We start from the raw sequence: 12,402 nt of genomic DNA, 5'->3' as shown, positions 1-12,402 counted from the left end.
TGCTTCTGAAGGTAAAATTTATGTTAGGATTGTGCAAGCTGCAATTTTAAAAGATAAAATTGGCAAAGTCTAAAATATTTTAACTATAACACATTTTCATTTCAACTAAGTGTCCAAAAACATTGCATTCAGTTCGCACTTAAGTATATTCTTTTTAAAATACATTATTTACTACATCAAACTATAAGATAATATAATATAATATAATATAATATAATATAATATAATATAATATAATATAATATAATATAATATAATATAATACAGTAGTCAACATTTGAAGTGGATCAAAACCTTTCATCAAAGTTATACATGAAATTTGAACAATACCCGTTCTTGTCTTTGGACAATTTTGATTAACTTTTTTGATCCACTTCAAATGTTGACTAGTGTATAATAATTGACTCCGGTCAGTTGAAGTATTAGAGAATAATGCACACCTGGGGTGGTAATGTGGTCACGACCCGAAGCAGTTACATTTCGGGTGTGCATTATTTTCTATTATACCATGGGCTGTTTAAATACTCGATTCTGATTGGCTGGAAGGTGTGCAGTAAAACCGTTTAATGCACAGGTAGTTCCAGTCAGTTTGATTACAGTTCGAAATTAATCCGCTACATTGGTAACCATAGTAACACAGATACACTTGCAAGCAGAGTCAGAGACACATATGAAAACATTTATTTAGGTAGGCTAAATGGATGATTTTTTCATATCGTTTAATTTGTATGGTGAATATGGCAACTCTGAGAAATGGGCCCAGGCACAAGACGAAATAGAAGACTTGGAGAAGACGTTGAATGACAAAAAGCGGCACAAAGAATTAACAATAAATAAATGACATGATTAGTTCAAATAAAGATTGCCTTGCCACTGATCTATATAGATCAGTGGTTATAACGTTATATTTTTTTGTTTCTGGTGTGTTGTTTATTTTATGAATAAAATTAATATTTTTATGGAGTCACCGTTTTATAAATGCAATAAGCTAAACAACTCCCCTTAGCTGTTCTAAATCCACTGTAAAACACGGCTTTAAGGGGCTTATTGCTTAAATAATTAAACGAACCGCAGTCAATTATTCCGCTTATACAACGGTTACCAGTTACCACACCTCAAAACATTGTTCGGGTGTTCTGTACACTGGCATCACCATCCACTGGCCTGGCATGAACTAATACAGTGTTTTTGCATATCCGTGTGAACGGGATCGATTTGACAACGCTGTCTCTGCACGCGAAAATCGCAAACAAAAAACTTGTCTATTTTTAAAACAGTTGACGGTAAAAGTACCCTGAGGGGCTGTTTACACAACACTTTTTTCAACTAAAAACTAAGAAAATTGTATGCGTTTTGGCTGTTAATTTACACGACAACAGCGTTTTGGCGGCCTGAATTTAAGCAAACTTTTGAAAACGGGTTTCAAAGTGCACGTTTTTGAAACCGATACCGTTAGCGTCTCCATGTAAACTACAAAAACATGAATTTGCGAAAACGGTGAAGTCATGCACATGTGTATTACCTGTTCAGTCTATAGTTAGTGTTTCTTTACAAAGTGACTTCGCAGTTCGCCAACTACTGACATGGCATGAATAATAAAGCGCTTTTAAGTCGTTTTCACCTGGGGATCGTCAACTTTGTTGTCATCATTCTGTACAAAGAAAAAACTTTTTCGTTTTTAGTACATTGTTGTCGTGTAAACGTATCCTAAAATTACTTTTAATTTGCCGCGTTTTTAGAACTCCAAAACTTAACGCTCCAATGCGTTGTGTGAATGGTGTCTTCTTTTTCTGTACTTTTCATTTATTATTTAAAACAGTATAATTATTTGTGTGTGTGTGCATGTGTGCGTGTGTGAAACTCATCTTTAAAAAGTTAGCAATTCATGTCAGTTAATATACAAAAAACCAAAGTCTTAACATCATGCAGGACAAACATTCTTCTAAGTAAATCCTTTAGTGAATGGTTGGCTTGTAAAGGTAGGTGTGTGTGTGTGTGTGTGTGTGATGCACAAGAACATTAGAAAACATTTAAAATAGTCTAGTTCTCAATGGAACAGTAATTTATTTCTGACAGAAAACTAAACGTTTCAAAACAGCACATTACAAGGGTATTCTTAAGATATTCTCAAAGGCTCAGTGATCAAGTACAATACATTTTGCTTGTATACTACATTTCCTTCAACAAAAAAAGAAAACCAAGCAAACCTAACAAAAAAAGAAAAAAAGTCAGACCAAATGTACACTGATTGTACAATATTTCTGTTTGGCTCAAACTGGGCAACAAAAATAAAATAAAACATAAACCAGATCGCTGCATCGATAGTGCAAGAGGCACACAAGACATTATAAACAAAGGACATATTATGCCTTATAGGTAAATGACTTTAAATGATATCTGTGAACTGCAAACACTTTTGCGGCTTTTATTTATGATGACGACTTGTTCTTTTGAAAGAACAGTAATCAGTGTAAACTACACCTGGGAATATAAATTGTAATTTATTTTGTACATTTTCTGCAATGTAATAAACATTTGTCTGTATATCAAGTTGTACAACAACACCATGCAAATGAAAACAGATGGCTCAAATTTTTTTTTTTTGGCGCGTTGCAGGGACTTTGCACTTTCCAAGAGACCAAACATCGTTCACAGACTGCTTAAGTTATTTTAATGAAGAAGAGAAAAAGAAAAGAAAAAAAAAAGCATGAGGTAAGAAAATGGTCTGATAGATCGTGTGCAGAACATGCTAATCAGCAACAAAGGATCGTTTGACGTGACGAAGTAAAAAATAAAAACGCGAGCGAGAAAATGTGCGAAGCAAAACGAATGTACACAGCTTTTCTTCTTTGGTTACAAATATGATCAAATTCACAGCTTCTTCCCTCCCCCCCCCAAATCCCAATCCCAATCCCAATCCCAGATTTGAAAATAAAGAAAGTTTCAGAATCGAAAACCGGAATTTAAGTACTCAGGGAAAGTATGTAATAAAATCCAACAGAAAAAATACTTGATAACTGATGCTCACCTGTACAACTGGCTATACTTATAATACTTTACAATCTATACACATGTACATTCAAACCCCCGAACCAATTCACCTGTACAGGACTTGTGTGTGCATCAGCGACGTTGTTGAAATCACCTTTAGTGTTGGAACTGTGCCATGGGGACATTATTGCCTAAAACTTATTATCTTACATTTCAGAAACCCAAAGAAAGTTTCTATATATATATATATTTTTTATATATAATAGACCTCTGTTACATTGTTCAATTTACATTATGAAAATAGCAGCCCTCTAATAAATATATGCAAACAGTAAAACTAAACAGACGAAAGGACTTAATCATGCACGCCGGCTCTGGAAAACACACCGATCTCCCAAGCTTTTCCATGCTAGTTACCCTCCATTTCCAGTGTTAGCTTCCAGCTAACTCTCCACTTCTACCGAACTCTTTCCCAATTCGCCTGCACCAAACGGCAATCTTAAGAGCCAAACCAAATTTGCTTCTCCCAAAAATGATTGTCTAATACTGGGAAAGCCAAGCAGCGAGGATAAGTCGAAGCATGGCTCTCCGCAAGTGGCAAACGAAAAAAAAAAATCTCCTTTGCAGGTTTTTTTTTGTTTTGTTTTTACGCAAGTCTCCAGAGCCCCGTGAAGGTCTTCACGCCGTGGACACGTTGGGTTGCGGGGGCAAGGCCACGAGGTCGCCTCCTTCCTGCAGGATTGCGTTGGCTGGCGTCTGTTGGGGAGAAGTGCTTCCGGGGACGTTGTTCTGGGAGGTGAGCTGAGTCAACTGCTCCGTGTTGGCCAGGGATTTTAATACTGCGTTCTCCCTCTCCAGGACCGAGTTCCTCTCGTAGAGCTCCTTGATCTGCTCCTTCAAGACCTCCACCTCCTCGCGCACCGCGTACATTAGATGGCTTTTCACCAGGTCCTGGAGAGAAGAGCAGGAGCGTGATTAGGTGCACGTTTCGAACTTTTTGTATTCACAATGGTTTCTTATGGATTTGAAAAGCTTTTATGCCATTCAGCCAAAAATGTAAAATGATCCCATGATTTATTCACCCTCAAGCCTCATCCTAGGTGTGCATGACTTTCATCTTTCAGCCAAACTGTGGTACATTAAGTAATATCCAAGCTTTATAATGGGAGTGAATGGAGTTTTTGAAGCCCAAAAAAAAGGGCTTAAATATGTTATAAAGTTGTAAATATGGATATTTTTTCTTACACAAACGCATGGCTGTGCTTCAGAAGGCCTTTATTAACCGGATTATGGATTACTTTTATGATGGATGGATGCACTTTTTTGGGCTTCAAAATCTCGGGTACCATTTTACTCCCATTATAAAGCTTAGAAGAGACAGGATAGTTTTGATATAACCGATTATGTTCGGCTTAAAAGAAGAAATGGCTTGAGTGTGAGTATTAAATGAGATCATTTGCATTTTTGGGTGAACTAACCCTTTAAATGCTTAAAAAATGTCATGTGGTGCAACAATCAATGAAGTTGGATTGGATGTACTTCAATGAAGTTGACAAGTTGTATGACCTTGACGTTTCTTCCCTTTATGCCTCAAGTAAAACAACAAAAATTTATATTTTTAAAGAAAGAACTGAAATACTCACCATAGCTTGCTCTATTTTGTTATCAATGGCCACGACACTGGCACCAGAGGCACTGCAGGACAAACACAAAAGACAATGCTTTAGAAAAAGAAGAAACGCGTTTGCATTGGTAATCTCATAATCTCAAGTCCTGTCAGGCACGTTGCATCACGTCAGTTTAATCACACTTCTAACGAACTGCCAACTATTCATCTGCAATAACTCAGAATTGTAAATCCAGATGACATTTCCTTGTTGTGCTTATCAGCACATACCCTATAAAACCAAACATTCAGTGGTACAAGATAAAAATCAGGAATGCACACACATGTCATCGCTATATTCCAATGCCAATTAAGAAACATATTCAGAATTTGTGCATTAATAATGGAGTTATGAAGGTGTGATACTATTGCATGGTGCAAGAATTGTACATAAAATGCTCATTGTTCCTGATGTTTACAGCACATTTAAGTCCCCCTGTGGTGAAAATCTTCTTCTTCTTTTTTATGTATATGTGGTGTTTTTAAATATGCTTTAAGACAAACCATGTGCAAATTCATAAGCCAACACCATTGCTGAGTATTTTCTCCTTAAAACTGCAGTGAAAAACACGGTTTGAAATCGCTGGTGTTTCTGACTGGTGTCCTCGACTGTATAATTCACTCTTCCACTTCTTCTGAATCAGTTTCAGGTTCAAACATACACTGTATAAGTCTGAATTAAACCAGTATTCCCACTTGCCACTGAGCAGCGTTCACTACAGTAAAGGGGATCAGGTATTCTGAGCTGGTGTGAGTGACTGAAGGCGTTTAATTTGCATATTCATGATTACACCTATACTGAATGAAGCAGTTACATTCAAGCTATTTCAAGGCATGAATATATATATTTCTTGTCATTTTGGTGATCAAATATAACATTTTTGATTATAGAGGGACTTTAAGTTAACTGCTGCTGTCTAATTTACCATATCTGGCACCGTATTTACCATTTTTATAAATACATGTAAAATCACGTTTATGTTGGCAAAACCTTTGTTAACCAATACAAAAGAGTGACCGAATTTAAATAAATAAATAAAAACAAACGCTTCAATGTTGTTGTTATAGCCTTTCACAGACACGTGATCTTGCTTACAATCTACGCTAACTTCATCATTGAAGACGCGCGGCACATCAACATCATTGTGTGTCATGAGCATTGCGTTAAAACAAGTTGTCCGACTTTACACTTTAATTTCGAGTTGTTTTTATTTTTTTGCGATGGTCTTGAGTCTAGAGTGCAATGCGCTGCGTGAGATCTAGTGTTCATTCAAAGCCATCAAGGCTTTAATATAAATGTAATATAAAGTGCTAAATAAATATACTAGTCTTAAGCAGCACGAGCACACGTGTTTTAGTATAAGCGTACAACTTTCAATACAAGCGTTTAGATGTGTTCATAAATGCAGTTCGCGATGCGTACGAGACATCCCCCTCATTCCACAATACACCCAACATGTGCGAGTCTAATATAATAATCATATTACATAGATATATTTCTCACAATTATGCACTTTTACATAGACACACAACTAAAGTATATAAAAAAGTGTATCTTCGGGAAAAAGCCACCCGAAGCACAAGCACATGTCAGCAATAACTATCTGTAGAAAACATTGCGCGATGTAATTCCGTTATGAAATCATAACATTTACCTGCATCGTGCCCTGTATGATATTAGTCTGGCGGAGTATGTAGGAGAGGATCCGGGGGAGTACGGTAGACAATAGCTCATTTTGCAGCGCATGTTGGTGATCAGCTAGTCTCAGATGCAGAAGTGTGTGTTAGTAGTGAAGGCGCTCCTCAGGATTTAAGGGATCTGTTGTCTCGAGGGGGGGCGGGGCTTCGGAGAGGGGCGGAGTCACACGTCTTCAGCATGTTCCACGCGCTTCGGTGTTTTTGGAACGCTGGCGCGCATGCGCAGCAGCGCCGCTTCAAGTTTATGCCTGAACTCGCTGTTCTCTACCCTGCTTTCTTCATCGCGATTGTTTTATTAAACAAGATGAACATTGCACACAAAAACCATTCAGATGACTTTTCAATGCATTTTAAGTAAACACATTTAAACATCTTACAATAGAAACATGAAGATTTAAGAAAAAAAAAGAAAAAAAAACTTTTATTTTCAGTACATATGTTTACAAAGGAAAAGTAGATCTGTAGCTTCTATTTATACAGATGGTTAACATGCACAAACCTGACATACATTTCAATGTGGTTAAAGGTGAATAAACAGCATTCCTCGAATCTTACACTCTTAACATAATATAAACAGACACAAAACGGTCATTTTCCTGGGATCCGCACGGTGCCTTTTGTGTCCCCAGTTAAAGATCATGATCTTACTGCCTTCAAATGTTGATCAATATTAATGTTAAAGCTGTCTGAAGTGGATTAAAAACATAAATCAGACATTTAACAGCATTTTGAACCACCACATATCAGAATTTTTCCTCTGTCAACCCTGTTATTTTTGAATACCTTCTCTATAAATGAAAGTATACTTTTTTTTTATGACATATCAAAGATGTCATCACTTCTTTCGGAGGGAAATCAACTTGGGCGAGAATGAGTGAGAGCCTCGATAATTTTAACGGTCTATTTCTACCAATTTTATCTTTCAAATTTGATGTGGTCAACCTTAGTACGTCCACCCTGTTAAGGGAAATATGAAAAAAGTTAGTAGAAAAATCCATTTTAATACAAAAATATTGAAACATAATGAGCTTGTTTTTGCTCATTGGCTGATTCTAGGTCAGAACGTCCACCCTGTTTAAGACCCAACAGAGAGAAACAGAGTGAACTTGTGTTTAAAGTTGAAGTAGTGCATTTAAAGTTCTTTGTCAATGTTTTACATATTGTTTCCCATCTAAATCCAGTTAAAAAAAAAAAAACAGTAAAATTGTAACTGGTTGTCCATAAGAAATCATCCATCCATCCTTTACACCACTTGTCCACCCTGTTAAGCCGTTTTCTTTATTTTATTTTTACAATAATTTCATAAAATCAGCACACACAAAAAAAACAAATTATTCAGTGACAATGAACAAGAGTATCAATATTTGCATTACTTTAAAAAGTAAACATTGTATGCTTTTTATTTGTAACTTTTTCTAACAGGGTGGACATTTTTGTTTAATAAACGCTTACATTTTATTTGAATATTTTTTCACATGCTTTACATCACTATCATGACTAAACAAAATTTTCTTTTTTTAATGGTCTATATTTTACGATGGCCACCGAACACCAGGAAAAACATGGAATATAACAAATGTTTTTCAATCAAATGTATCTGTACAGTGCACTCAAGGACGAGGACCACGAGAAGTCACCAGTCTCCAATTTAATTGTGTGCACTCAGTGCTCCTACAAACAAGCTGAAGACTTTTTTCTGGAACACGACGTGCTTTCTAGGACTCATCCTGGTGTCAACTCCGACAGTAACAGCACCCTGATCAGGGAACTGGACCACAGGCACGTCAAACACACGTGCATGCAAACACGAACATGAACACAATAAAAGGCGTTTTCCAAAGTGCATCAAGTGCCTTTAACTTTCACAATCCTGTGCAACTAAAGCCAACACGTTCCTTCAGGCAGTAAACTGCTGTGTCAAGCATATCTTAGTCTACAAGAATCCTCCATTAAATGGCCGATGGTGATTAGAACCATTCATGTGTAAATCCTAATTTCATGAATGCATTAGCATTAAAAAGCAGGGACATCACTTCTGCTCTTAAGTCAAAAAGGTGTGAAAGCTGCAATTAACCCCAAGTCGTCTCCAGTGGCCACTGGGTCTTTGTTGCCAAGAAGACTGGCTGCGTATGAATACTGCATGTGTCTATATATACAGTGCAATGCATAAGTTAATACACCCATGCTAAAGTTGACTAAAAAGAGGAATAAAAAATCAAATTTTGGAAATAGAACTTAATGCCTTAATTTAAAAAATTAGGAAAAATCCAACCTTTAAGGACACCAATTTTCTTTGTGAATGAATAATGTTGCTCTCAATGCAAATCAAACTAGCTTTTAGGCTAACTGAAATAAAACCATGCCAATCTCTAGGTATGGTGAAGGCTATGTGATGATGTGGGGCTATTTTAATTCCAAAGGCCAAGGGAACTTTATCAGGATGCATAGTATCCTGGATCCATGAAGTAACTGGCCTTTAAAAATAAAAATCTGCCTGCCTCTATGGGAATTTAACATAGGGGTGTACTAACTTATGCACCATGTATTTTAAGGAAGAACATTTATTTATTTACGATACATTATTCATTCACAAAGAAAATTGGTGTCCTTAAAGGTTGGATTTTTTCTAATTTTTTAAATTAAGGCATTAAGTTCAATTTCCAAAATATGATTTTTTTATTCCTCTTTTTAGTCAACTTTAGCATGGGTGTATTCACTTATGCATTGCACTGTATGTGTGTATATATATATATATATATATATATATATATATATATATATAAATACACACACACCAACTGATTATATAAACCTTTCTAAATTTGGAGTTGTTTACCCAAATACGACCTTTAGGGAAAGACTGTCCGGATTGTACACAATTCCACAAGTTTCCACATGATCCAGAGGTCTACTTTCTAGGAAACGAATCAAATAAAACAATCATGACTCAATCTCACTGAATTGGCGCTAGTTGTTGCCAGAAAATGCAGTGGCTAAACTTGGAAGTCAGATCCCTAATCTTTCAAAAACTTAGTGGATATAAAGATAAAAAAAGAAAAAAAAAAGTCATGAATTTATTTAAAAATACACGTTAAAATATTGAAGGCCTCTGATGATTATATGGATTCACCACCTCTGGCACTTGATTAACAGACGCAAGTTTTTAAGAATTATTTGTAAAAAAAAAATTTGCTGAGTTCGTTAGTATGCATTAGTGGTCGACCGATATATCGCCAAGGCCGATATTTTAACATTTTTAAAATATCGGCAAATACGTTTTTCTGATTGGCCGATGTGTTGGAAGTGGGACTTTTATTTTGACGGCGCTCCAGACTTTTATTTTGACGGGCCGGTATATTTGTGGCAATAGCCAACAATACAACATGGGTCAAAATTATAGATTTTTATTTTATGCCAAAAATCATTAGGATATTAAGATCATGTTCCATGAAGATATTTAATAAATTTCCAACCGTAAATATGCAAAACATTTATTTTTGTGCGTGAATGCTGCACAATCGCCAACACAAATGGATTTTAAAGGAGATTTTCTCAATGTTTTGATTTTTTTGCAGATTTTTAAGTAGTTGTATCTTGACCAAATATTTTCCTATCCTAACAAACCATACATCAAAGGAAATCTTATTTAATCAGTTTCCATATGATGTATAAATCTCAATTTAAAAAAAATTGACCCATGTGACTGGTTTTGTGATCCAGGGTCACATATCGGCTTTGCCGATGCCAATATCTTAGAGAGTAGGCTAATCAAAAACACAATATCGGCCGACCACTAGTATGAATGAGCATAACACACCTGTAAGTCGTGGGATCATGTGGTTCTTGCAACATCAGTAGACATGACTGACAACATCTTATCTCATTCTCAGCGTCCTGTTTTACACCGTATGGTTCATGAGTGTGATGTAGTAGATTATATCTACATGTTGCATCGTGACTCACAAAGAAAACCTGAATTCCAGTCTGTTCCAGCTAACTTCCTCCTGTATAAATGACTACACTGGGTTCTGGAGAAAACACTCTGAAATTAGTAATAAAAGCAAACATGGATATACGTGGAGAGGAACACGTACAAACAATTCTTCTGAACTCACAGGGAATTCATATAAAAATATATATATAAGTCCAAACTGGTTTTTTAAAATTGTTTCCTCCTGATGAACTTGGTTGCCACTTTTTAAATTTTTAATGCCACTTTATTGCCAATTTTCATGGAGATTAACAAGTTGAAATACTATAGAAGAGCAATTTAAAAATGTATATAAGGTATTAAAAGTTTGCTTTGGACTATAATGGATTCAGGGTTGACGCTGTTCCTTCAGAGTGTTTGCTAAATAATATTTGCTAAAAATTAATATTTTAAGAGAGCTTAACCCTCCTGTTACCCTCAAATCTACCAACATTTTTCACCCACTGGGGTCAATTTGACCCCAGCAATTGAAACCCCCAGAATGTGATTCCTTCTTTCTTTTTGTAGCAATCATGCGCTGATGATATGATTAGTAAAATTATGTTAGCTGGTCATTTGGTGCCAAGGACACAAACAGTGAAATTTAGGGTTACATATTTTGCAAGTATGTAAAATGCCTCTGATCACTCTGCACAATAATCTAGAAAAATGTGAATCAACATCATAACTGAAGCAAATTATACCAGACAACCCAGAATTTCTGAGGAAACAAAAATACATTTCATAAGACTTATCTTATAATTATCTTAAATAATAAGAAATAAATTAAGAATAAAAATAAGTTCAGGTTGTATGAATTCAACTGATTAGACATGTTTGTTCACATGGGAGATGTGCAACTTTTATTTTTCTTATTTTTTTCAAAAAGTAGACTCATACTTCCAAAAAAATTATTTTATTTTTTATTAAAAAAAGTTTGTTTTAATAAATCATATGTTCAACCAAAAAACCCTCTCTGTTTTCGGTCATTTAACGGTTTCGATTTTGGTTTAATTTAGTTTAATCGTGCAGTCCTAGTGTGGACGGTGTCGGGATTCAGGATGTTTGCTAACAGTATATCGCTGCAAAGGTATTTCCAACTTCTTCTTATCCCTTAAGGCGAGACACTACAGGTGAATAGGGTAATTTTTTTAGCTAGCAGATATCACCATGAAACTTTCCCAATTGATTACCTACATTAAGATGAGAAAAAAAATGTATTACAAGTTTTCTGTAATTTAATGTTTAAATATGCAAATTAGATATGCAAATTAGATATGCGCTAATTTGCATATAAAAAAAAACGAAATCTGAGTATTGGATAAAGCCAGGTTAAAAATGCTTTTTTCATTGTGTTCACATATTAGATGGGGAAAAAAATTACAGAGGGATTTATGGATATCTACTTTTGTTATCCTGTAAATCAGAATATACTGTCAATAGCTGTAAAAAAATATATTTTCGCCATGTTTTTTGGAATAAAATGTTATATAAATCAGGCTAGGAATAATATATTTACAAATCCCTCTGTAAATGTCCTCATAATATAACTAGGCACAAGACTGGAAAGTTTGGTGTATATAGGTGCTACTGAAGTGGAGATTTCGGACTTGGAGTATGAGAGAAAAGTCATTTTGAGAAAACGGGCTTTAAAGATTTATCATCAGCCAATGAGATTGCGCATTCAGCCCTTTTACTTTCACGATTGGTTGCTGATAAAAAGGAAATGACCATATTTGGATCCGACAACATTGTACAGGAGAGAGAGAGCTTTCTAACGGTGTGTGTGATGACAGGGTGCAGACAGTGATCACGGAGCAGCGGGATCATTAAGAACGTCAACTTTTGTTGAATTTATGAGAAATCTACAGACGCAAACAGACAAAGTGTAGTAAAATAAAGACCTAAATGTGTATTTCGGACTTTTTTTCACCACAAGTCTGAAAGAAGACGTTATTGAAGACAAATATCCAAAAATCTCAAAATTGACCAGTAAAAAAAAAAAAAAAACGATGTTTTTGCGTGCCGTGTCTCGCCTTAACGAAGAACGAAAAAGACCTCCGCTGTGAGCACATCA

General features: G+C 35.5%; 1 protein-coding gene across 1 annotated transcript in view; it reads right to left on the bottom strand.

The window, feature by feature from the left end:
- Positions 1–2,029: 2,029 nt before the first annotated feature.
- Positions 2,030–12,402, bottom strand: part of tsc22d2 (TSC22 domain family 2) — a 32,539-nt gene continuing 22,166 nt past the window's right edge. The window contains exons 2-3 of the mRNA XM_084416804.1: positions 4,635–4,686; positions 2,030–3,942 (exon numbers count right to left, since the gene is read on the bottom strand). Coding sequence (XP_084272930.1) covers positions 3,670–3,942; positions 4,635–4,686 — 325 coding nt within the window. The 3' untranslated portion in view covers positions 2,030–3,669. The remainder of the gene's footprint in view (positions 3,943–4,634; positions 4,687–12,402) is intronic.

The sequence above is a fragment of the Rutilus rutilus genome (genome assembly GCF_951802725.1).
Source record: "Rutilus rutilus genome assembly, chromosome: 8".
Taxonomy (NCBI): domain Eukaryota; kingdom Metazoa; phylum Chordata; class Actinopteri; order Cypriniformes; family Leuciscidae; genus Rutilus; species Rutilus rutilus.
Note: the sequence above shows the minus strand (reverse complement) of the source record. Positions and strands in the feature narration are given on the sequence as shown.